At 39.9% G+C, this 27,808-nt stretch overlaps 1 protein-coding gene across 9 annotated transcripts in view; it reads right to left on the bottom strand.

Moving 5' to 3' along the window:
* Positions 1 to 21,799, bottom strand: part of LOC133568178 (anillin-like) — a 42,434-nt gene extending 20,635 nt beyond the window's left edge. For 2 of the 9 annotated variants that reach the window (XM_061919924.1, XM_061919926.1), the window contains exons 1-9: positions 21,639 to 21,799; positions 14,712 to 14,805; positions 14,461 to 14,628; positions 12,567 to 12,662; positions 11,050 to 11,234; positions 10,800 to 10,892; positions 6,670 to 6,756; positions 6,223 to 6,298; positions 1,225 to 2,304 (exon numbers count right to left, since the gene is read on the bottom strand). In XM_061919924.1, the coding sequence (XP_061775908.1) occupies positions 1,225 to 2,304; positions 6,223 to 6,298; positions 6,670 to 6,756; positions 10,800 to 10,892; positions 11,050 to 11,234; positions 12,567 to 12,662; positions 14,461 to 14,628; positions 14,712 to 14,799 (1,873 nt within the window). In that variant the 5' untranslated portion in view covers positions 14,800 to 14,805; positions 21,639 to 21,799. The remainder of the gene's footprint in view (positions 1 to 1,224; positions 2,305 to 6,222; positions 6,299 to 6,669; positions 6,757 to 10,799; positions 10,893 to 11,049; positions 11,235 to 12,566; positions 12,663 to 14,460; positions 14,629 to 14,711; positions 14,806 to 21,638) is intronic. The other 7 variants (XM_061919925.1, XM_061919929.1, XM_061919930.1 and 4 more) reach the window with 7 other exon arrangements.
* Positions 21,800 to 27,808: the final 6,009 nt, after the last annotated feature.

Below are 27,808 nucleotides of genomic sequence, written 5' to 3'. Positions count from 1 at the left end.
GAACAATGGTACTGTATGTACTAAAAAAAAAAACCTATGTATTAACAATATGAAATAGACTTATGCAGTCTTAAATCAAAGTAGAGTGAGAATTTGTTTTTTAAGCGACCCCAGTGGTCACAATAATTCATGAAGTTCAGTAAGTTTAATGATGCTGACACATTATGGCAGTGGTTCTCAACCTTTTTTCAGTGATGTACCCCCTGTGAACATTTTTTTTATTCAAGTACCCCCTAATAAGAACAAAGCATTTTTGTTTGAAAAAAAGAGATGAAGTAAAATACAGCACTACGTCATCAGTTTCTGATTTATTAAATTGTTTAACAGTGCAAAATATTGCTCATTTGAAGTGGACTTTCTTGAACTATTTGGAAAAAAAAGATATAAAAATAACTAAAAACTTGTTGAAAAATAAACAAGTGATTAAATTATAAATAAAGATTTCTACACATAGAAGTAATCAACTTAAAGTGTCCTCTTTGGGGATTGTAATAGAGATCTATCTGGATTCATGAACTTAATTCTAAACATTTCTTCACAAAAAAAAAAGAAATCTTTAACATCAATATTTATGGAACATGTCCACAAACAATCTAGCTGTCAACACTGAATATTGTATTGTTGCATTTCTTTTCACTCACATTCATATTTTGTTGAAGTATTATTCAATAAATATATTTATAAAGGATTTTTGTATTGTTGCTATTTTTAGAATATTCTTGAAAAATCTCATGTACCCCTTGGCATACCTTCAAGTACCACCAGGGGTACGCGTACCCCCACTTGAGAACCACTGCATTATGGAACTAAAATTATTCGGTACTTGTTTATATTGACAAATGTGCTGTTTAAGAAAGCAATATTGTTCACTGAAGGACACATTACATATACAGTATTCAGCTTGAGTGCTTAGCTGTTGTGTAGATGAGAGCTCTTTGTAGCCTACAGCCTACCATGTCTACCTTCTGTAAATGACATAAAAATACAAGACAATACCAGCCGCCCGTGCTTATCAGAGGACATTTCGACGTTAACTGGTTGCCCAGATTTGCAAAAGTAAAAGTCGGCTCATGTGTTCCCATTCTTACACACCGTGTTGTGCATCTTACTTCCATAACCCATATATCGCACCAAAATGTGCACCTGTTGAAAAATCAATCCATGCATGTGAATTTCAGTCTGCATCCACCAGCCCAAGTGTTGCGTCCTACATTCTACCCTCACCTGACACACTTCCTATGGAGGCTTCAGATGATGTTGAGCTATTAATTAACTCCGACTCCAAGATAAATGTAACTTTCTTTGCATGCTCTCCTTCCACAGCACACTTTGAATTGTCTACTGGTTGATCACTCCCGACTGTTGTCTGGCAACCGTCTACCACAATATACTCCGTTTCTTTAAGAGTCTTTGATGATTGGGTTTTGTTACTATTTAGGTTTGCAACAACACCTTTATCATCAGACACTTGATCCATGTCTTCTTTTGCACAAACCATCGGGTTGTAATTTGGTTGTTGATATCCATTTGCCTCATAGGGGAACTGCTCTGTTTCTTTCTTATGGTCATAATAAACATTTCCGGTGATAGTTTCAGCATCATCCTTTTTACAGGACGGTGCCTCTCTCTTGTCTCCTTTAAACACATTTGAAACGTTTTTATCTAATTCCTGGTCTTCTAGACAGCTTTTTGGCTGACAGGGAATCTGTATTTCCCTTAGTGGGCTACCATTATGTGCACTAGGGGACGCCGAAACCCTAACAAAGGAGTCCATTAGACGTTCACCATCCTGGATTTGACTGCAGTCCGTATGCTGTGCCACTTTGTTTTTTGAGTCGCTGTTCTCTGTAGATGAATGACACGGAGTCATTGTGGGTTCTCTACCACTACAAGTAGGGTACCGCCACAACCTCGCCTCCTCCTCCGTCGAAATCTCCATAGTTTCTTCATCAGAAGATATTCTACACTCTATGTCCTCTTCTTCAGTCATACTTGACTCAACACGAGTTGATTCTAGCAAGATCTGTTCTTCACCTGCAGGCAGCTCTAACTTCTTATGGTCCTCAACACAAGTTGCTTTGAAGAAAATAGGATCCTCAGAAAAAGATAGCTGTACTACGGTCCATTCCCTGGGTCGGTCAGAGTGTGGCTGTTCTTCATTTTCAACTACCCTTTTCCCTTTTTCCTCTTTAGGTGTCTCCGAGTCAACATGACCAGTATTGTACTTCTTCCGTTCGGTTGGTAGCTGAATTTCATTGAGGGCCTTGACCTGTACGGATGCTGCAGGAACTTTGGTAGTACATACTGTAGTTGAACATACAGTACATAAAGACAAACATTAGTGTTATGCAAATTGGAAACGATAAAAACAATTTGGTGTACTATATTATTACATGCGGTGGGCAAAGAAAGCTTTTTCGACAATATGACAACAAAAACTGTACAGTATGTCCCAGACGACGAGTGGACACATAACAAAATGCATACGTTAAATAAATTATATTATATTAAATTATATATTATTCGATTTGAGAATTCCTTAAGATATCTTGGATATTTGGCTCATAATACACCCTCGAACAAAAATATTTTCAGAGTGAAAGTATTTGGATTTTGCAGTAGTCAATTAAAATATTATTTATGCCCACGCACACACAAATGAAGAAAAAGGAGCAATGTTTAAAAACTGCATTTCATTAACTAAAAAAGTTAATATGCTACAGATATAAATATAATCTTATTGCTAATATGTCAGGTATGCTGCTCTGGCTCTTCTGAAGGTGTGGCCAGCAGTATCACCATTATAATACCCCCAAATTGACATACTCACCAGGGCTCAAGGTTGGGGAAAAAAATCTACATTACAATAGTTTTTGTAAGAATATAGTATGGTTTGTTTTTAAAAATGATATATTTTTTTAATGATGTTTTGGGCTGACTGTACCTCGAAGAATACTTCTGCAACACCGCTCCGCAAAGCTTGAGTGTGCTGCTACCTCATTGTGTGAGCTGGTGGTGACCAAGACCATACACAAAGTGGACAGTTAGGTTGAGGACATAGTGACGGGAGTTTTAGTGTGGTTCATCATTATTACTATTAATAATTATATCCTTATCCTCAATGCTGTCATAAAGCTATTAGTTATTAATGCAACTATTGTTATCTGTATTTATTACTTATGCTGCAACAAAACACTTATCCTATTTTTGGTCTCTGTCATCGTCATCGCTCACCTGCGACGGGAAGCTAAAGAGCCAAATACTCCAGTCTGTGAACATTGCTCCAAAGTACGGATTTTGTGTTGATTTATAGTGCATACAAAAGTAAACATTGACATTCCAAAAGGAGACAGCCAAAAAGGCGGCAACCAAAGTACTTCCCCGTCTATCTCCTCTTTATCACTCAGGAAAAAAAAGCCTGGAGATCAACTGATTGTATTACTCTTGGCGCTGACGTATGTCCCATATGTGACCAGAGAATGAACAAATATACTGCAGTACTAAGACTATAGTGGCCATAATCAGTTAGCGTTTACTGCACGGGTGCCCAAAGTGCGCCACAGGGGCCCTCTGTCTCCATTTTAGAATAGGGCTGTAAAAAAGTGAAGCAGTGTGAATATATTCCGGATGCACTATAAGTTGTAAATGTTCAAAGCAGACCTTACTTTTTATGGCAGTATGTCTGTGATGCGAGGGCTTGCTGGAAATTTGGACCATGACCAGACTCTCCTTTACCTAGCTAACAACGGAGAGAGCTATGTGAAAAATAACTATCAGTTATCGGTGTTGTTCAGAAGGATCAGTTGATTACTATGACTTGTTGCATATCAGCTGTTCTAACAGTCTACTTGGTTGGCAGATTTATGTTTTAGGCCTCTCATGAACCTTCCAGCTGTCTCTTTTTCACATTATTTCTGATGTTATTTCTTTCTTGTGTTGAATGTCCTCCCGGTTCCTCCGATGAATGATTCTTTTTGTATGATAAAGTTTTGTTCATTACATTGTGTTTCTTGTTTTGTTCTATTTTGTCTTTTGGATGTACAAGTAACTGTCTTATTTTTGTGTGAGGTTTAACAGTTGTTTATTTTGTGTTTTTTCATCACCCGCTATAATGGTTGTTATTCCCCTAATGTATGGTAAGGTTATGACCTCGTTGTTTTTATTTCAGCTTTTTCTTTTGGTTTCTTCGTTCATTTTGTCCGAGGTCGAGGAGAGCACTCCCGTCCAAATGTAAAACCCAGTAACTCAATATTGGTCAAAACTGAGCTGATAATAATTTTGGAGTTCCTAGGTGATATGCTTTACATTAGTGTATGCGATATTGTAAACTTGTGCCGTAAGTAAGCTGTTGCGCGCATGGCAGGACCTAGCAACTACCACATAACCGCGTAGATGCAACAGAAAAACCTAGTATCTCAAGGGACCAATCGGAGCTTCTTTGTCAGTCGCCTTATTGTCTTTAATGAGACATTTGCACAAATGGGGGCCGACGGTCAACCTGATTATGTGATATTATGGCACGAGGGGATATTTGGAAGATTGGCCCAGGATGTTGCAAGCACCTTCATTAAATGTATTGTTCTTGATTCTTCCCCTTGCATACTCTTTTGGGCAGATAACTGTGGAGGTCAAAATAAAAACTGGACGCTGTACACGGCTCTTGCCCAATGTGCAAACGCAGAATGGGGCCCACCCGAGATTGTGATAAAATATCTGGAGAAAGGGCACATGTTCATTAGAGCAGATTCAATCCATGGCTCAACCGGCAAGAAAATGAAAGCTGAAGAATACATCTATACGTTTGATGACTTTGTAGATCTTTGTAAGACAGCATCAAGATAGATTGGTTTTCCTTTGTTTTCTCAAAATCAGCTAGAAGTGAGTTACTAGGTTTTGCCTGTGGATGGGAGAGCAGGGGAGACGTTCCCTCCAGGCTGCAGTTCACTTGCTAATGATGAGCCACAAGCCAGCAGAAATGGACCAAGGAAAGTCTACCTTATGGTACTGAATTCTATGTATTGACTCAAACCTTGGCAATGGGACCTTTTTGTAGGCCAGGAAGTAGAACTGAACAAGCTGATATTTAATTGCACTGACAAGGGACTGGATTACTGTTTGGTTATTGATAGATTTTGGGTGTTGTCTTGGCTTTCCCTGCCCCTGTTCAATACATTTCCCCGGTGTCATTTCGCATGATTACACACAACTTATTTGTTCCACTTTATTTGTATGTATGGATTACTCGGTTTGTTCCTAACATCTAGTGACATTTTAATTTCAATAGCACTTTTGGAAATATAATTAGTGAGAAAAATGTTTCCGGGTTAGATACGTATTTCAGCCGCTGCATATAAAATAGTAATATTTCCTATATTGGATTAAAAAAAATATATTTTTTTATTCCATATCTCAGAGCACTATCTTGAAAACATTTTTTTACCCACTTTGGTGGTTTGTTTTTTATTGTCATTACATACCAATCCAACAAATTCAGCATACTGGTCTGTTGTTGATGACCACATCTTACGCATTTGGTTTCAAGACAAAATATTCACAGACTGGAACGTTTGGCTTTGCCATGTTCTTTTTTCCTCCTAATTTTTGTTACCATGCGGTACTACTCATTAGCAATTATTGAGCTTCTGTCGCTGCAACCTGTGTGTGTGTTAGCGAGCAACCCCACCTCCACCCACAGACACAAAGATAGTGGATGACATACAAGAGGATTCCCTCAGTTTGTATGAGTGAAGGTTAATTGTGCTACTGACCAAACCTTTTCTTGCCCTGTTTGGAAGCGAGAGACGAAGACACACGAACATGGCAATTTATCGATACTGCCAAAATTATCAAGTTCATATTCATTTATTTATGTTTTCATTCATGTACTGATTTATTGTTTATTGGCCCAAGCTTAACTGTGTAAATGTTTGGCAGAAAGTGACCTAAAAGATAAATTTTAATGCTTAATTGGATCTTTTGTGGCAAAGTACTTTAATTATTAATCAGATGACAAACGTTTCTTAATTTTAGATGCAGTTTTCAAGAAAATGCAGTCTTTTTCTTCATTTGACACTCGCAATTTACCAATATAAGATCTGAACTTGTCATTTCCCCAAGGTGTTAAGAATTAGTTTAGCAGTGTATGCTTACTCAGCTCAATCAAAAAGTAGTTTACATTTTTTTTTTCTATAGAAAACAAATTAAATGTAATATAATCCTAACCTGTTAAAGATGAATTCTGTGCTCCCGACATGATCGTTTCGCTGAAGCTGCCATCTTTCATCTCTGCATCCAACTGCTGGGGAAAACAGCTATTGTCAGTTTTAGCACTTTTAAGTTAGCCAAACATTAGAGATAAGGATTATCTGAGAAAAAAGTCGTATTTATAAGCAAAAGTCCATCATTCCTGTATGGAGTGTCTGTTTGAATGAAACACACCTCATGTAATGTGCCCCTAATTAACAGCCCCATTCACCCACACAACACCAAAGTTGAACAACATGCCAAACAATTGTGATTGTGCACACAATGTTCAGTTGTATTTATTCTTGTTTTTCATTGTTCACATTTGCAAGTGTAAACCTAAACTGCTCAGAAGGTTGGTAGGGTGCACAATCCCAAATGTATACAGGCGTTTATAAAAGAACATGGCCAAAGAGTAAAACTCACATCCCACGGTCGCATGGGAGGCCATTGCACCACCCTTTTGATTCTTGGAGTCCAAGAAGGGGTTGAAAAGGTGGAGGGTGTCCTTTCCTGTTTGTATTTAAGCATGTAAATTGTATAGCATAGTATATGAGAAGTAAATAACAGTCTTAAAATAGCCCACGCATTGAGCTGTTCCTAATCCTTTTTTTTTTTTTTTTACATCTGATGAAGCCAAAGTATGTAACCAAAAACATATGAAATTAATCACGAAAGCACTCAGTGTACACACTTCAACCTCAATTTTATATTACCGCTACCATAATTCAAATCAAAGAACAACAGTTGATCGAAGCAAGTGTGATGTCATGTTCGCTGCAGCTCGCCTCTTTTGTTGGGGACATCGAGGGACAGAAGTACTCTCTAAACACGAGTACATTTTATAATAACACCAGACGAAAATGCCAGATTTGTTTCTTTTTTTAATAAAAAAATTTCATTAAAAGTTCATAGACACCTAAAACATCTCAATTAAGTATAATGTACAAAAAGAGATTTATTAAATGTATGTACACATTTTTGGAGCCCTTGTAAATAAATATATCATCGAAAATATATTCGAGAACGTCATGGTGACCACGGCTACAACCACGCCCCCACCGCCACAGGTATCTTGGCAGCCATGGGGAAATACTGCAGACATTAATTTATTTGTGGCAGCTGGCCAAAAATATTTTGGTACTACCTGTCTGCCATTGTACATAAACGTATTACGGGGCGTCCTCTGTTTACGGCGGTCCAAACGTGCTCTCAATAATTAATCATAAATGTAATGTTCGTTTGTTGTTCAAGTGGCAAACAGCAGCCTGTGCGCGCCACATATTGTTTTAAACTGTGAGAAGTAAGAGTGAAGAAGGTGAAAGTCTTTATGACCAGTAAGCGCTGCTTTATGCAAATTTAGGCTCAAAAAAATAATATCTACAGCAAATTGGTTGAGATTTAAAAGAGGGGATGACTGTGCTGAACAAGTGTTCAATGTGGATGAGACATGCTTATTTGGAGGTGTATGCCAAACCATACTTGCATCATAGCGAAGAGGGAGAATACAGCACGGGACCATAAAGACTAACATAATGCTGCTGGTGACACCAAGCTCTTGCCCATGCTGGTGTATCTTGCTGAGAATACCAGAGCCCTCAAGAAACAATTCCCTGTCATCCGAAAATCTAACAAGATGGCATGGTTGACCGTTGTGTTCAGAAGCGGTTCATCTACCATTTTGTACCAGCAATGAAGTTGTACCTTTAATTTTAAGGTGTTGCTTTTGGTAGAAACGCTCCTGGTCACCCTGCCTATTTGAATCAATTACATAAAAATGTTTGGTAGGTTTGCGTTCCATCTAACAGCACCGTCCTGATACAGCCTGTGGTCTACGTTCCATTGCCTCTTTCAAGGCCTTCCTACCTTCGTAGGACAATTGCTATTAGGGCTGGCCGATATATCGATATACGATATATATCGCGGGTTTGTCTCTGTGCGATATAAAAAAAATACTACCGTATTTCCTTGAATTACCGCCGGGGCGCTAATTAATTTAAAAGCTCTTCTCACTCCTGCGCTTGCCAAAGGCATGCGGTAAAAGTAAGCATGCGCTAATTATTTTAAAACCTCTTCTCACTCCGGCACTTACCGAAGGTATGTAGTATAAATTTGAGTGTGATGTAAGCTTGGACCTTAAATCCTACTGAATAGCTCTTAATCTTCTTCCCTTTATGCGATTTCAAATTACCGGTATTGAGATCAGCCTCCTCCATTTTGAAAATGATGACAGGGGAAGTGTCACTCGTGACGTCACGAGTTTGACCAGGCGGTAATACTAAGCATGCGCTAATTATTTTGGGAAGCAAGTTTGACCCGGCAGTAATTCAAGGCAGGCGCATACTATATGCCCTGCGGCAATTCAAGGAAATACGGTATATCGTAATATTCGAGTAGACGTTCTCACGCAGTTGCGGGCATTACACTCTCCTCACTCTTTCCTGTGTCTCCTCACAGACAAGCAGGCGCACATTCTTACATACGTCTCATACTGTCACGTCATACGTCATACGTATACGCCCTCGCCCAGCAGAGAGGTAGCGGCGTGGCTAATGTTAGCTGTGATGCTAGCGGGTTGTTGTGAGAGAGAAAGAAGGTGCGAATCTTGTAACAAATGAAGGAAGAATTAATTCCCAAGAAAAACAGCACAGGGCCCATCATCTGGCGGTGGTTCGGCTTCAAGTGTGAATATGTCGAATAGACAACTTTAATTTGTCAAGTGTGGGGCACAAGTGTTGCTACCAAAAGTAGCATTACTGCTAATATGTAGCATCATTTGAAAAGTCACCCGCTAATAACTTTATTAAAAACAGTTTTGGTAAATTGATTTAGTTGTGATTTCCTTCTCTGCATGAAAGTTTAAAAGTAGCATATATTAGTGCAGTATGAAAAACAATGTTTTAATGCAGACACAAAGAATAGTCATACTGCTGTGATTATATGTATCAAGTGTTCATTCAAGGCTAAGGAAATATACCGAGAAATATATCGTATATCGCGATATGGCCTAAAAATATCGCGGTATTAAAAAAAGGCAATATCGCCCAGCCCTAATTGCTATGGAAGTGGAGGACTTGATCCTGAAGGAATTTTGGAAGATCCACAACATCCAAGCTGCTATGAAGATTAAATTAAGCAAGACAACCATGAATGGTGTATGGAAAAAGCTGATCTCATTTTCATGGTTTCGAGAACGTTGAGGATGTCACAATGAATGTTGTTAGCCTAAGAAACCGCTTAATTTAGAAGTGTAGGACAGATTATGTCACAGTGCTGCTAGAATCTCATGAAGCTCATGCAGCTAAACTGACTGTAATACACAAAGTGCCCAGCAGATGGTGTTGGATAATGATGTTGAGGTAAACGTAGCAAAGAAGACATGGACTATAGATGTTTGGATGCATTCATGAAGAGAGGAATAAATGTTTGCGAAAAAGCTTGTTGTTCACAACACAAAGTCCGGTCGCTTATAGATGAACAACACTACGGTAACCATGGGAAGCCCTGCATCAGACAGTGAGGGTGGCAGCAACAAGCCTATCAAAGAAGGGGATGTTTATTTATCCTTTCGCTTTAATTTTTCGCCGTGTTTGTTGCATCTTTTTTTGCTCCTGCCTCATTATAAAAGATGTCAATCAAGGAGGTGGTTTGCAGTAGTGGAACAACATTTATATATTTTCAATATTCAGTGTTTTAGTGTTCATAGTTTATGTTGTAAATCCCACATGTATTTTCATGGACATTCTGAGTGTCTTCAGTGAAAAAGAAACAGACCATCTCAAAAACGGAATGAACTTTAGTTATTTTACAGAATTATATGACAGTCAGAATGTTCATAAAAATATACAAAGTGGGATGTACAATATTAACTATGAACTATGAGACACTGGACATTGAGAATATATGAACGTTGCACTCCTACATACCTCCTTGAGTGACATCTTCAAGAACAAATATGCAACTAACACGGCTGAACATAAACGCAAAGGGCAAAGACACTCGCTATCAGGTTCTTTTGCTCTCTGTGAACAAGCCCCGATCAGAGCTATGTATTTTACTCAAAAGTGAAGATTTTAACCATCGGAATAATTTTTGTAGTTTGAAAATATCCAGCGAGCCGCATTGAAATGATAATTATTTTGTATTACTGCTTTTTTATGCTGTTTACGAGACCCATGTCCCGTGACTTCAAACTTGACACCTTATTGGCTGGTTCTAAAACAGGATCGATTGCTTTGTTCTTAAATTTACCAGAAGTGAGTCTTACGTTTTGAAACAGCAAATTTTCCGACACTGAATTTTTTGTAATGAAGACATATATCCTCCAAACTTAACAATGAACAATAATTAGATTAAAACATATATAAAAACAGGTCTTCATTGTGATGTATCCACCATGTTTTTAGTGTTCAAACAAAGTAAATTCTTGATTAACTTTAACTTTCATGATTTCTATTGTGCGATAAAGCGGTTGAATGATATTTCATACAGTTTCACAAGTACAGGACTGATGAAGGAATAACAGTATTTTCATCAAATAAAAAAGGAAAACCCACCTGACATAATAAGGGATCAGAGCTGCTCCTCTTCAGCCAGGCATTCGCCTTAATTGGTTGCAAGTGCAACTGGTTCATTTCCTGCACCCGCTCCTGAAAAGTCACACATCAAACAATAAGAAGACACTGACAAAGATCTATTTCAAGATATTTTCACAGCCATATAAAACCTTGCAAGAGGGGGTCAATACTGGACAGAAAACAAGCCAGCGATGACATGTGCATTAGGTTACAGAGCCACCAAACCAACCTGGCGAATGCGAGAAGCCTGCTTAGAGCTGGGTGTTACATCACCCTGCAGCTTCTGTTGAATACCAGACACAAATTCGGAGAGGTTACGTGACGGGGGCTTGGATGGGCTTGGTGTGGCGTCTGGGCAAGCCTCAGAGAACGGTCCTTTAAAACGCTCCATACGCTGATGGAAGTCTTCCTCACCTAAACAAAAAAACATCTGTAAACATGAAGAGCTTCTGGACTGTTATGTGGAAGTTCAGAACTCACGGTGTAACACGCTTAGCCAGTAAACAAATTCAGTAAAGGAGGAGGAGAAAAAGAAAAAGTAGTCAGGGTTTCAAAATCCTTTTCTGTGGTTTAAGGGTCCTATTTGGGAATATCAGGCCTTCCAGGTGGAATTTCGTTACTTGAAGCCATCCTACAAGTACGTTAGCTTTTCCCCTGTTAGCATGCTAACAACGACAGGCTAATGTTTGTTAACATTGTATTTAATTTTGTACTTTAACCTCATAATCATAGATTGTTACTTGGCACCATCTTAGAAGTATGATAGCCGTTCCCCTACTAAAATGCTAACGTTTTATGCGACCATTTTAGCAAATTTTGTACTCTTAAACCTAATATTCATAATTTGTTTGATTACATTGCAACATCTTAGTAATATGTTGTTCCTTTTTAGCAATAAAACATAACATGAATGTTGTCTGTGTTGGCCCTGATGCTTTTTAATGCCCCACGGAAACCCTGTCTTGGCTCGGTTGACGACCACTGTTTTTCACTTCCGGGGAGAAGACATGTGATGGAACACAAGCAATTAAATGTAGATTATAGTCATGTGGCAGTCCGCCACAAATACATTTAAGGCTGCTGCAAGTAAATTAGTTATATATATTTTTTAAGATTTTTCCGTACAGTAAGTAACACGTCTCCTTCCAAGGTGATATGTGTTTCCATCTCCTGAAATCATGTTCCACAAAGCATTGACTACGTTATTTGTTTTAAAACAAAGAGTTTGAGCAACAGGCTTCTGTAGTTAGTCAGCACGTACACACAGCTGGCGTGTGTGCTGTCGGAACAGGAGACTCATTGAAGAATACAAAGTTAGGGGTCAGTATTTGTTTCTACAGAGTTTTGTGAATATATACCCAAGTAGAAACACACTTTTTATGTCAATTTTGTTCAGCTAAAATTACATTAAACGTTTGTGAAAGATCGGACGAGTTCGCTCCGCTAATTTTCTTTGGCCTGTCAATGAGCTGGTCCGTTATAAATTAGCATTAAGCTAACGACATTAGAGCCATCCTTCAATCCTGTATAATTGTATCGCCTTTTTTTTTTTCAGTTGTTGATTTATTATGTAAAACTGACTTTTCTTACCTATTGGTACAAGTTTTTGTGTATTTGGGATCTGCATAGGTACCGGAAATTTTAAATAAAAAAATGGAGGCAATGCGAAGATGTTAAAATATTACTTAAGAGTATGTATTTGTGAAGCACTGAGACAAGAACTTGGATATTGATTTGCATACTCACTGAGAAGATGATCGTGACAGATTTTGCCTTTGCTCAACAGTGTTTTGATGTCATCACCAGGGTCTGACAGACACCGCTGAGTCAGAGGAGTCACAACTATAATGAAAAAAATATGTTTTACAAAACACACAATAATGTATTACAAAATGTGTTATAAAATATATTTTAGAACACATATTTCTGCTCGCATTCAGTGGAGCGAGCGTAAGCTTTAATCAACACTAAGCCAAAGTGATAACATATCGAGACAAAATGAGAAATATAATTTAGGTGTATCCATCCGTCCATCCATTTATCTATTTTCTACCGATTATTCCTCTTGGGGTCGCGGAGGTGGCTGGAGCTGGAGTATATTTCTTCCCACTTCTGTAAAAATGTATACATGCTCGACACTAAACGCTGCTTGACAAACTGACAAAGATGCATTGCTTCAATCCTTTCAGAGATTTGGAGTCATTGTGATTATTTTTAATCAGATTAACGATGATGGATTCACCCGCATTAAAGCGCTTATTTTGATAGTCCCTTATATTGTAATAAGTGGGGCTGTCCCGATAGACCTTTTCACTGCCAATACGATACCAATAACGGAACCTGGAATATTAGCCAATACCGATATTAATTCGATACCAGCACAAATCTTTGTACAATTTTTTGTTTAGTAGTGTGGAATGTTAGAAAAGTTTTGATCAAGTTAAATTAGTCAACGAACAATGGTATGTATGAAAAACATTAACTTTTAAAATTATCAATAGGGATGTTCTAATCAATTATTTATGCTGCTAGATTCCAAAACCGATCATTCATAAGTGAAATTGGCAGATACCAATACCCAACAGTTGTATTGCTGTAAAAGTTTACATTTATTCATGGTGATTTTTGACAGTGTAACAACATCAACATATTATTTTAACCAATTCCTTACATTTTATTACATACAATTGTCTTAAACAAAGCCAGCAGCACACAATAACTAAACAAAATCAAAAACTACTATTCTGAGAAAATATCGAATCAATGTAGTAACAATCATATACTGATAGTACCCTTGTGTTACTTTCTGCTGTAACGCGGTTCAATCTACACTTAGTAAATTTTATGAAGCACTTCTTCTGTGGTTTCTAGGTAGGTTAGTGGCTAGCATAGCTATTAGTGTGGCTGCTTCTGCTTGCTTTCCGTGGCTAACATTTTTAGGCTTGTCCTCCAGGGATAATGTTACATAAGCTATTAAAAAATACAGTTTATTTGCCATAACAGAGATGGTTATAATTAACTTAAGGGAGCGGCTTTACAGTGTGAATGGGAAAATTAACTGTTAGCTTGTCAGCGGAGGGACTAAAACAATATTTGCCAGAGGGGATCCACGTTTGCCGATTAATGCCTTTCACACACTTAAAGAAGATTGTCCGATACCGATGGTCTGCCGATCAATGGGCAAATCCTTAAGAAGCCGATGAGGTGGTTCGGGAATTTGGTTAAGACGCCTCCCTTTGGAGGTGTTTAAGGCGGGCCCAATCGGTAGAAGGCCACAGGGAAGACCCAGGACAAGTTGGACAGATTATGTTTCCCAGCTGGCCTGGGAACGCTTTGGAATCCCCTGGAAAGAGCTGGACGAAGTAGCCAGGGAGAGAGACATCTGGGCTTCTCTGCTTAGACTGTTGCCCTGCGACCCAACTTCAGATAAGCGGAAAAAGATTGATGGATGGCGTGATTTACATAATGAAATTAATAAAATTATATACCATTTTCAATAGGGTTCAAAATGTTCATCAGGATTCTTCTTCTTTGTACTTTCTAAGCACTTTTTTTTAATCCAGAAAGGATTCTTCAACTGGATCATACAGTACAATGTTTGACATTAAAACAGAAAAGACTGTTGTGAGGCCTTCCTTACCATCTCGTCTCTCGGCCAGCTGCTGGACTCGTGACCGCACGGACGGCACAATGGGCGTATCGGGCTTTATCATCACCTCAGCTTCACGTCCAGACGAAGAGGCTCTTGGGCTACGGTTCTCTCGGCCCACCATCTCCAAACGTGGACGCTTCTGACTATCATTGACTTCTGCAAGGTTCCAAAAAATGATGTGGTCTCCAATCAAACGTGACGAATAAAGACATGAGAAAATATGTTGCATAACCACAAACCTGATGGGTAGAATAGATTGTCTAGTAGAGGTGTTCTTTGCCTTTTCAAACTGAAGCCACCATCGCTAATTTCTTGACCAGCTTCCATACTAAGCTGCAAAGAGAATACAGTATGTAATTTATATACAATATAATCAAATAGGGCAGGGCGATATATCGATACGAACGATATATCGCGGGTTTGTCTGTGCGATATAAAAAACGACTATCATAATATTCGTGTATACGTTCTCACGCAGTTGCTTTTAGCTGCGGGCATTACACTACAGGCTCTTCTTACTCCTTCTCACAGAGACGTAAAACAAGCCCGCCTTCTTACATATGTCACATAGTGTCACGCGTGTAATGTCAAACGCTCTCACCGAGTTATCGTTAGCATAGCTAACGTTAGCTGAGGCAGGCAAGCGGAGCGAGTGACATTACGAGAGAGAAGGTGCGAAACTGATCACAAATGGAGGAAGAACAATTAATGCCCAAAAAAACAGCAGGGGGTCCATCATCTGGAGGTGGTTTGGCTTCAAGCGGCAAGATATTTAGCAGACAACAGCTATATGCAAAGTATGAAGCAGAAGTGTTGCTAAAAAAAGGTAGCAGCACTATGTTGTTCTTTACTTTAAAAAGTCACCCATGAGAGAATGAAGAGCATTCAAAAAATACAGTTTTGGTGAATTGACTTAGTTGTGATCCCTCTCTGCATCAAAGTTTAAAAGTAGCATATATTATTGCAGTATGAAGAATGTTTTAATGTAGACACAAAAAAAAACATCATACTGCTGATTACATGCATCAGGTGTTCATTCAAGGCAAAGGCAAAACATCGAGATATATATCGTATATCGCGATATGGCATAAAAATACCGCGATATTAATAAAAGCCAATATCGCCCAGCGAAATAATCAAATATACAATTTAGTTTTGTGTTCAAAGCTTGCAAACATTCAATAAGCAGTAGCATATTGACCCGATATCAAGTAAATACAGGGGCAGTATGCTGATACCGATTAGTGTTTCTCACAGGCCACCAATGTTCTTGTGTGTTGCAGGTCTGAGTTGCATGATAGAGATAGATTGATTAAACTTTATTATTGTATGGTAACAGGTTTTTTGCAGAAATCAAAAATCCAATTTAATAGTTTTTAATGGAACTTAAATTTAATCCCCTTGTCATGCTGCATGTATATACTGTATAGTCAAAACGATACAATTGTATACACTAGTTTAATTTTGCCTAACTCTGGCCAAATTAAATGCTAAAGTAATTGAAATAATACAAATGTAATAAACATAGTTCTTATTACTGTAGTAGTTAGCAAAAATTGCAATTCAATAAATATTGAACAAATGCAGATTTTTCGCAATTGCGAGAACATTCCGCATGCCTGCACTAAATATATGCAGTGCTTCTATTTTTGTCGTTCACTGCAAATCGGCGTTTCAATTTAGCTAAAATCGGCTTGTATTGTACAGGAAGTCATGCACAAACACAAAATAAATTGTCCGGTTTACTTTCAAAATAAAACAACCTGTCTTCAACATTTTGAAACTTCCTAAATGGCAGAGACGGACATGAAGTAAACTATTCAAAGGTTTTTAGAAGTAATTGAACCTTGTTGAGAACAATGGATGAGGACATGCGGATTCTAGAGATTCAAAATTTAAAAAGCATATACAGGCATATCCTGGACAGCTATATGGGGAAGGCAGGGCAGTGGTTGGTAGGAATTGAATGAAATGAATGAATGTGTATATACAGTGGGGCAAAAAAAGTATTTAGTCAGCCACCGATTGTGCAAGTTCTCCCACTTAAAATGATGACAAAGGTCTGTAATTTTCATCATAGGTACACTTCAACTGTGAGAGACAGAATGTGAAAAAAAATCCAGGAATTCACATTGTAGGAAGTTTAAAGAATTTATTTGTAAATGATGGTGAAAAATAAGTATTTGGTCAACCATTCAAAGTTCTCACTGATGGAAGGTTGTTTTGGCTGAAAATCTCACGATACATGGCCCCATTCGTTCTTTCCTTAACACGGATCAATCGCCCTGTCCCCTTAGCAGAAAAACAGCCCCAAAGCATGATGTTTCCACCCCCATGCTTCACAGTAGGCGTGGTGTTCTTGGGATGCAACTCAGTATTCTTCTTCCTCCAAACACGCCGAGTTGAGTTTATACCAAAATGGATACATGGATGATACAGCAGAGGATTGGAAGAATGTCATGTGGTCAGATGAAACCAAAATAGAACTTTTTGGTATAAACTCAACTTGTCGTGTTTGGAGGAAGAAGAATACTGAGTTGCATCCCAAGAACACCATACCTATGCATGGGGGTGGAAACATCATGCTTTGGGGCTGTTTTTCTGCTAAGGGGACAGGACGATTGATCCATGTTAAGGAAAGAATGAATGGGGCCATGTATCGTGAGATTTTGAGCCAAAACCTTCCATCAGTGAAAGCTTTTAATGGTTGACCAAATACTTATTTTCCACCAAAATTTACAAATAAATTCTTTAAAATTCCTACAATGTGAATTCCTGGATTTTTTTTTTAACATTCTGTCCCTCACAGTTGAAGTGTACCTATGATGAAAATTACAGACCTCTGTCATCATTTTAAGTGGGAGAACTTGCACAATCGGTTGCTAACTAAATACTTTTTTGCACCACTGTATGTGAACAAAGCTTGCCAGGGATGATGCTGTGTTGTTGCTTCCCATCCATCCATTGGTTACCGTTTGTCCCTCTTGGTGTCGCGGGGAGCCGGAGCCTATGCCAGCTGCACTGGGTTGCTACAAAAAAAATAGGCTGTCGTTCTGCAAGTCAAGTCAATGCAGTCACAGGCGCGCCCGCCTGTGGGAATTGCTGGACGACAAAGCTTTCTACGTTGCGCTGCGATTGTTTGTGTTTACTTTATCACACGATTATGCATGGATTAGCAAGGTTTTACGTAAAACTCCACCCTATTTTGCTGCACAGCAGAACTGCAACTGAAGGGCAGTGGAGATTGCCGGCTACGTTTCGCTGGTGTTCCACATACTGTGAAAATCAGGGGTCAGGTTAAAGCAGGCTTCAGTTACTGTCCTTAATGAGCAGCGGTGGGTGCTGCCGTGAGGGCCCACAAGTGTTCCAAAGAACTCACAGGGGGTCAACCTAACTGGTTTGGTTGATATCAGCACTTTAGTCATCAACAATTGCATCATCTGAGAAACGGACATTGAAACAGTGTAGGTCTGACTTGGTAGGATATGTACAGCGAGCAGTGAACATAGTGAGTTCAGAAAGCATAAGAACAAGTATATACATTTGATTATTTATATTTGGTCATTTACAATCTGGGTAGGTGGGATACGGAGGGGGGAGGGTGTTTGTCTAGGGTTGAAGTTGCCTGTAGGTGTTCTTTTCGTGCGGTTTTGAAGGAGGGTAGAGATGCACTTTCTTTTACACCTATTGGGAGTCCATTCTATATTGATGTGGCATAAAAAGAGAATAAGTTAAGATTCTTAGATCGGAATCTGGGTTTAACGTGGTTTGTGGAGCTCCACCTGGTGTTGTGGTTATGGCGGTCATTTACGTTATGGAAGCAGTATGACATGTACTTCGGTATCAGGGAGGTGTAGTGGATTTTATAGACTAGGCTCAATGCAAGGTTTTTTACTCTGTCCTCCACCCTGAGCCAGCCCACCTTGGAGAAATGGGTTGGAGTGAGGTGTGATCTGGGGTGGAGGTCTAGAAATAACCTGACTAGCTTGTTCTGGGATGTTTGGAGTCTCGATTTGAGGGTTTTGGAGGTGCTGGGGTACCAAGTGGTGCAAGCGTAATCGAAAAAGTGTTGAATGAGAGTTCCCGTTAGAATCTTCATGGTGCGTTTGTTGACCAGAGAGGAAATTCTGTAGAAAAATCTTGTTCGTTGGTTGACCTTTTTGATTACCTTGGTTGGCATTTTACCACAGGAAAGATTAGCCTCTAGAATAGATAGATAGTACTTTATTGATTCCTTCAGAAAAATTAAAATTCCAGCAGTAGTGTACAGAGTTGAGATCAATTTAAATAAAAGTAAAAATTAAATAATGGGGGTTTAAATGGAAACAAAATAGAGAAATATTACAATAAGTATAAAAACTAAAAAGAAACAATGGGAATAAAAATATAACAGTAAAATAAGAATATAACAAGACAAAGTAGGCAGTAGTGACCATGTTATGAAAACGTATTGCACTGTTATTGTTTTGCATCCCCTGTCATCCTAGTACCCCCCCCGCCCCAGAGAGGAGTTGTACAGTCTAATGGCGTGTGGGACAAAGGAGTTTTTGACTCTATTAGTCCTGCACTTGGGATGAAGCAGTCTAGCACTGAACAGGCTCCTCTGGCTACTGATAACGCTATGCAGAGGGTGACTGGCATCATCCAGGATGATCAGTAGTTTGTCAACAGTCCTCTTCTCTGCCACCGTCACCAGTGACTCCAGTTTCATTCCGATTGTAGAACCGGCCCGTCTGATCAGTTTCTCAAGTCTGGAGCTGTCCTTATTAGATGTACTGCCCCCCAGCACACTACCATGTAGAACAGAACACTGGCAACCACAGACTGGCAGTACATCCACAGGAGTTTTTTGCAGATGTTGAAGGAGAGCAGTCTCCCGAGGAAGTACAGCCTGCTCGGTCCTTTCTTGTACTGATGGTCCGTGTTAACAGTCCAGTCCAGCTTATTGTCCACCCAAACCCCGAGGTACTTGAATGAGTCCACGGTCTGTACCTCAACCCCCTCGATCACAATAGGTTATGACCGTGGACTCGACCTCCCAAAGTCAATGACCAGCTCCTTGGAATGGAACTTAGGTAGGTGACCTCATCTTTCCTGGTGATAACAATGTCACCTACTTTAATAGTGAAGTCACTGACTATCTTAAGGTTGATTTGGGACCCACATTGGAGGGATTCCGTTTTACCTAAGTGTATGAATAGCTTGTTGTCAGCGAGTCAGATGCAAACACTAAGGAGTTCAGCACTGAGGATTTTTTCCACCTGTGACTTGTCTTTGCCGGATACCAGCAGGGCCGAGTAATCCGCAAACAGGAATAGTTCAGTCGCATGCTGATGACATGTCATTTTCGTATATTAGGAACAATAAAGGCCCTAATATACTGCCTTGGGGAACTCCACAGCTTACTGCAAGTAAGATTGCATCCAGCTCGATGAAGTTTTATCAAATCCGATTGCTCTGAGCTTATCCAACAGTATAGTGTGGTTAACTATGTCAAAGGCCTTCTGAAAGTCCAGCATGACTATGCCGCAGTATTTGCTTGCGTCCACCTCATGTTTGATGTGGTCGTTCGGATAGAGAAGGCATGTGTCAGTTCACTGGTTAGTTCTGATGCTGATTGAACTTTGTACATGAGGTTTTTTTTGTGGCAAATTAACTATCGACCTGTTCATAAACTATTTTTTTCATTACTTTCGAAATGGAACTGAGAATAGAACCAGGTCGGTAGTGACCAGGTTCTAATTTGCTTCCTTTTGTAAAAAAGGAAGTTACTCTTGCTATCTTGAAATCTTTTGGTTCTTGGCCTTGTTTAATTGAGGTTTATTATGGGATATTAACTTCAATGAACATATTTTTTTTATACACACCCACTGGCAGAAATGTAGCTCAGTGTCTATGCCTACAGCGTACATTATGCAAATGAGGTGATGAGATTTTCGAGCCACGTTTTAATGACAGCCAATAGCTACATTCCTTACTGAGGCGTTGGCAACACTGCAACTATTGTACTGGCTCAAATTCAAATAAGCATAGAAGAGAATAAGAAAAACATTGATCGCATTCCACGATACAAATATTACTCTAGTGATATTGTGATTTTATTTTTTGTGATATTATTCTATTTTGTTTCCATTTATAACCCCATTATTTACTTTTTAAATTGATCTCAACTCTGTACACTGCTGCTGGAATTTTAATATTCCTGAAAGAATCAATGAAGTACTATTTATCTATCTACCATATTTCCTTGAATTGCCGCAGGGCATATAGTATGCGACTGTCTTGAATTACTGCCGGGTCAAACTCGCTTCCCAAAATAATTAGCGCATGCTTAGTATTACCGCCTGGTCAAACTCGTGACACTTCCCGTGTCACCATTTTCGAAATGGAGGAGGCTAAATTCAATACCGGTAATTTGAAATCGCAGAAAGGGAAGAAGATCAACAGCTATTCAGTAGGGTTTAAGGTCCAAACTTACATCACACTCAAATTTTTACTGCATACCTTTGGTAAGTGCCGGAGTGAGAGGTTTTAAAATAATTAGCGCATGCTTACTTTTACCGCATGCCTTTGGTAAGCGCCGGAGTGTGAAGAGGTTTTAAATTAATTAGCGCCTCGGCGGCAATTCAAGGAAATATAGTATCTTAGGAGAATTATCATGGCGTTATCTAACTAACTGCATAATGCACTGTTTTATATGTGCAAGTGTTGATTGTTCCCAATCTGAAATTCTTTTAAATTCTGTTTCTGCCACTCGGTCAGGTCTCTCCTGTTGGATATTGTGTTTCTGAACGAGTTGTTACCCTGGTTAAAATGATGAAACAATACATCAATTATCATTGGTATCGATTTTTGAATCGATCCGCCGACCTGGAATAAGACAGCACTGCGTGGGATCACACAAACGCTCTTCGACATGTGTATCGACAACGCCCCATTTGAATCGTTTTAAGATCATTAATGACATTCCGCTGGCCAGTCATTAAGTTGGTTTATTAGTCTTGCAATTAATAGTTTGGCGCAAAATGTGACATCGTAGTTATGTAGTCAGGATGCTAACGACAAGCTAACCCAGCAATTAGCCAAGCTATAAATGCTACTTCATCCCGGAAGTCGTGCCCTTCAAGAACAAAAGTGTCAAGGTTGTACATTTAAAAATGTCTCACCTGAAAAGTCGATATGAAAGTTGAGTGCCGACACGAAGTGACTGAACGCCGACAGGCTCGAGTTTATTGTGTCGACTGTCGAGGCTCCTCCTGCGACTTTGAATTTCAGCGGGCTTGTTCAACGTCGACGCCTACGTCAGCGCTGACGTCATCGATGCTGATCTGGGACCAGCTCTCTCTGCTCGACATAACAAGGAATCCAGCAAGGAATCTCAGCAAAAACTGATTCATAGGCCAGAGGTTGAGACCACCGTAATAGACAAAATGACCGCGTAAAAAAAAAATCGTTTGTGATTATAGTGATAAAATTTGCTTCTGAAGGGCTCGGTGTGTAAACTATAGATTTTTGAAATATTACTATTAAAATGTGTCCGTACTACAAACCATTCAACACTGTAACAAGACTACCTCGGATTTGTCAATACCTCTCTACATTAGGCATTACGGTAAAGCGTACAGTGGGCATGTTTTAAAATTGACACTTTTATTTCGTTAACATTCAGTCGGTTGTGTTATCTGTGGTGGAGGAAATGTGTTGTTGTGAAATGGTAAATAAATTAAATGGTAAATGGTTATACTTTTATAGCGCACTTCTACATTTTTTAAGGAACTTAAAGCCATACTTGCCAACCTTGAGACCTCCGATTTCGGGAGGTGGGGGGTGGGGGGCGTGGTTAAGAGAGGTGGCGTATAAGTCACCAACTCGAGTATTTCATATATATAAAATATATAAATACATCTGTATGAAATACTTGACTTTCAGTGATTTCTAGCTATATGTATTTATTTTATTCAATATATAAATAAAAGAAATAGTTGAACTTCTGACGGCACCCTTCAAATACACAGTAATAAAAACACAGTTGTTCTACTAACTGTACTGTGCTTGCTGGTTAATAAAAATAAAACAACAACACTTACCTTTCACTATTTGAGTAACCTTTGTTCTGCCATTTGCGTATTGGCGAGCGATCTCCAAATCGGGGAACATCCTTCACGGATTTGTTGTAGACATCCGCAAATGAGAACGGGATGTTGCTTCCAGCTATCCGCATAGCCATCTTTGTTTCAGTATACACCATCGGGTTTCCATTTTGCGAGGTGGGCCACAATACTGGGTTGTGAACGATGCTGCACTGCGGATGCTTTGTGCTTCGCTGACCGTTCATGGCTGAATATCCGTTCGGCCGCCGTGTTCAATGGAGAAGTCTGTTCTACAAAAATTACAGGCAACATACCCCTTTCCCTTCGAACTCTCCTGGATCACCTGAAATTCTTTTTTCCAATCGTTCTGGAACTTGCAAGCATATTTCTTCATTTTGCTCGTCAACGGTGTAATATATGGGGTTGAAGTCAATAACCAGGCGACGTGATGTAGTTATGTCTCTTTACTGTGGGCTTCAGAACAGACTCTCTAATGCATGTTCCTTGACTGCACTTAAATGTAGAATATATTTACATTCTATTCGATGTACAGTAGATGGCAGTATTGTCCTGTTTAAGATGGTCACAACATGGAGTCAGGTCTGTCTGCATGGACCTGGAGGGGGTGTGGCCTCCAGCTTCGCTTGAATTTCGGGAGGTTTTCGGGGGAGGTGCTGAAGTTCGGAAGTCACCCGGGAAATCCAGGAGGGTTGGCAAGTATGCACTATTTCCACATTCACCCATTCACACACACACATGCATGCACCGATAGCGGGAGCTGCCATGCAAGACGCTAACCAAGGATGAAGTGTCTTTCTCTAGGACACAACGGACGTGACTAGGATGGTAGAAGGTGGGGATTGAACCAGGATCCCTCAGATTGCTGGCACTCTCCCAACACTGCGAAGGGTTCTTATCTTCTTTTCCTTCCGTTTTAACGGCCGTTGACATCCATCATTTTGAGAATTACCGGCACCCTTCCAGTAGGCGTGTGAAGTGAAGTGAATCATATTTATATAGCGCTTTTTCTCTAGTGACTCAAAGCATTTTACATAGAGAAACCCAATATGTAAGTTACATTTAAACCTGTGTGGGTGGCACTGGGAGCAGGTGGGTAAAGTGTCTTGCCCAAGGACACAACGGCAGTGACTAGGATGGTGGAATCGGGGATCGAACCTAGAACTTTCAAGTTGCTGACACGGCCGCTCTACCAACCGAGCTATACCGACCCACATAGGCCTGTGTCAAAGTCAAGGCCCCCGGTCGAATAAATTATCTGTGGCCCCTAGGATGATATTTCATTAATATTAGAACCATCCCGCAGGCCACAGCTGCCTGCTGCTGTTTTTCTGTGATGAATGAGGCATCTCCTTCTGATTATAGGAATGCACATATTGCCCGTCCCCTAAAAACTTTAACGACTTCCTGTGCGAAAACATTGATAGTATTGCAGCGCCAAAGCTAAAAAGGGCCCCTAAGAGGCGTACCCCATGGTATACAGAAGAAAATAGAGCTCATAAATTATCATGTAGAAAGCTGGAACGCAACTAAACTTGAGGTTTTCCATCAAGCATGGAGTGTTAGTTTAATAACTTATAAACCATGAATTGATTAACGTGGACACATTTAAGACCATCCATCCATCCATTTTCTACCGCTTGTCCATCCAGGGTCGCGGGGGGTTGCTGTATTGCATTAAAAACTAGATTTTATAGTGGTAGAGTTAGTGCTGCAAGGGATTCTGGGTATTTGTTCTGTTGTGTTTATGTTGTGTTACGGTGCGGATGTTCTCCCAAAATGTGTTTGTCGTTCTTGTTTGGTGTGGGCTCACAGTGTGGTGCATATTTGTAACAGTGTTAAAGTTGTTTATGCGGCCACCCTCAGTGTGACCTGTATCGCTGTTGACCAAGTATGCTGTGCATTCACTTGTGTGTGTGTATAAGCCGCATATATCATGTGACTGGGGCCGGCACGCTGCTTGTATGGCGTAAAAGCGGACGTGACGACAGGTTGTATAGGACGCTAAATGCAATATTGTTGTCCGGGTGGAAATCGGGAGAAATTCGAGACTTTCGATAGGGGCACTGAAAATCGGGGGGGTTGGCAAAGATGAGTATTGGTGAATTTGACACGCGGGCCAGAGTTTGACACCCATGTTATAAATGCGTGCTTACCTTAGCTAAAGCCAAATACTACTCAAATCTCATCCGCCTCAACAAAAACTATCCTTGATTGATTGATTGATTGAAACTTATTAGTAGATTGCACAGTACAGTACATATTCCGTACAATTGACCACTAAATGGTAACACCCGAATAAGTTTTTCAACTTGTTTAAGTCGGGGTCCACTTTAATCAATTCAATGGTAAATATTTGTTTGGTACAAGAACATTGCTAACCCAACAAGGGACTCCTCCCAGTAGCTCCGTCCACTCGGCAGATGACTATATGAATTTCTTTCATAAGAAAATTAAACTCATTAGAATGGAAATCAAAGACAACGCATCCCAGCTACAACTGGGTTCTATTAATACAGATATGAATGTATACACAACGGTTATTGCCCTCCAAATATACAAACCCCGTTCCCATATGAGTTGGGAAATTGTGTTAGATGTAAATATGAACGGAATACCATGATTTGCAAATCATTTTCAGTTGAATGTGCTACAAAGACAACATATTTGATGTTCAAACTGATAAACATTTTTTTTTTTTTTGCAAATAATTATTAACTTTAGAATTTGATGCCAGCAACACATGACTAAGAAGTTGGGACAGGTGGCAATAAATACTGATAAAGTTGAGGAATGCTCATCAAACACTTATTTGTAACATCCCACAGGTGTGCAGGCTAATTGGGAACAATTGGGTGCCATGATTGGGTATAAAAACAGCTTCCCAAAAATAGCTCAGTCTTTCGCAAGAAAGGATGGGGCGAGGTACACCCCTTTGTCCACAACTGCGTGAGCAAATAGTCAAACAGTTTAAGAACAACGTTTCTCAAAGTGCAATTGCAAGAAATTTAGGGATTTCAACATCTACGGTCCATAATATCATCAAAAGGTTCAGAGAATCTGGAGAAATCACTCCACGTAAGTGGCATGGCCGGAAATCAACATTGAATGACCGGGACCTTCGATCCTTCGGCACTGTATCAAAAACAGACCTCAATCTCTAAAAAATATCACCACAATGGCACAAGAACACTCCAGAAAACCACTGTCACTAAATACAGTTCGTCACTACATCTGGAAGTGCAAGTTAAAGCTCTACTATGCAAAGCGAAAGCCATTTATCAACAACATCCAGAAACGCCGCCGGCTTCTCTGGGCCCGAGATCATCTAAGATGGACTGATGCAAAGTGGAAAACTGTTCTATGGTCTGACAAGCCCACATTTCAAATTGTTTTTGGAAATATTCGACATCGTGTCATCCGGACCAAAGGGGAAGCGAACCATGCAGACTGTTATCGACGCAAAGTTCAAAAGCCAACATCTGTGATGGTATGGGGTTGCATTAATGCCCAAGGCATGGGTAACTTACACATCTGTGAAGGCACCATTAATGCTGAAAGGTACATACAGGTTTTTGGAACAACATATGCTGCCATCCAAGCACCGTCTTTTTCATGGACGCCCCTGCTTATTTCAGCAAGACAATGCCAAGCCACATTCAGCACGTGTTACAACAGCTTGGCTTCGTAAAAAAAAAAAGAGTGCGAGTACTTTCCTGGCCCGCCTGCAGTCCAGACCTGTCTCCCATCGAAAATGTTGGCGCATTATGAAGAGTAAAATACGACAGCGGAGACCCCGGACTGTTGAACGACTGAAGCTCTACATAAAACAAGAATGGGAAAGATTTCCACTTTCAAAGCTTCAACAATTAGTTTCCTCAGTTCCCAAACGTTTATCTAGTGTTGTTAAAAGAAAAGGTGATGTAACACAGTGGTGAACATGTCCTTTCCCAACTACTTTGGCACGTGAGGCAGTCATGAAATTCTAAGTTAATTATTTGAAAAAAACAAACAAAAAAAATCAGTCTATGAGTTTGAACATCAAATATCTTGTCTTTGTAGTGCATTCAATTGAATATGGGTTGAAAAGGATTTGCAAATCTTTGTATTACGTTTATATTTACATCTAACACAATTGCCCAACTCATATGGAAACGGGGTTTGTATGTTAGACCCACTCAACGCGTCCATTGATTCTAGTCTCCACTGGGGGGGTTGTGAGTTTTTCCTCTCCCTTTTGTGGGATCTGACCATGGATGTCGTTGTGGCTTGTGCAGCCATTTGAGACACTTGTGATTTAGGGCTACATAAATAAACATTGATTGATTAAAAACTGTTGGTTTGGCTTCTCCGGGTTAGGAGTCCTTCATTTTTTTTTAACCTCGGCTCCTCTGGGTACTGCAGACCTGCTTAAGGACACTCGCTTGTAACAAAGCAAGGCGTCTTCGGCGTCTCTTTTGATCCAGCCACACTGCCGTGTCGCCCTTCTGTCCGGGAGAGGGTGACAAGACCAGAAACACACTTCACCGTAAAATATTGTAAAAAAACCCCAAAACATTTTACAGTAAAATTTTGCAAATGTAATTTTTTTTACTGTAAAATGTACAGCCTACTTAAAACAATTTATATAATTATAATGAAATTCAAAGGTAAATTCATACAATATTTGCTGCGATGTGGGGCTTCACGGTGGCAGAGGGGTTAGTGCGTCTGCCTCACAATACGAAGGTCCTGCAGTCCTGGGTTCAAATCCAGGCTCGGGATCTTTCTGTGTGGAGTTTGCATGTTCTCCCCGTGAATGCGTGGGTTCCCTCCGGGTACTCCGGCTTCCTCCCACTTCCAAAGACATGCACCTGGGGATAGGTTGATTGGCAACACTAAATTGGCCCTAGTGTGTGAATGTGAGTGTGAATGTTGTCTATCTGTGTTGGCCCTGCGATGAGGTGGCGACTTGTCCAGGGTGTACCCCGCCTTCCGCCCGATTGTAGCTGAGATAGGCGCCAGCGCCCCCCGCGACCCTGAAAGGGAATAAGCGGTAGAAAATGGATGGATGGATGGATTTGCTGCGATGTGGCCCTTAATGAAAACCAGTTTGACATCCCTGGTCTATAAAGTCAATCTGAATCGACATCTGTTCATAAACTTGAGACATCTTTTACAGCTTATCCTTATCGCCTTGTAGGATTCTATCCCAGCGTGCCTGTGGTGAAAGTGGGACAACTCAGCTG

The sequence above is a fragment of the Nerophis ophidion genome, linkage group LG14 (assembly GCF_033978795.1).
Source record: "Nerophis ophidion isolate RoL-2023_Sa linkage group LG14, RoL_Noph_v1.0, whole genome shotgun sequence".
Lineage (NCBI taxonomy): Eukaryota > Metazoa > Chordata > Actinopteri > Syngnathiformes > Syngnathidae > Nerophis > Nerophis ophidion.
Note: the sequence above shows the minus strand (reverse complement) of the source record. Positions and strands in the feature narration are given on the sequence as shown.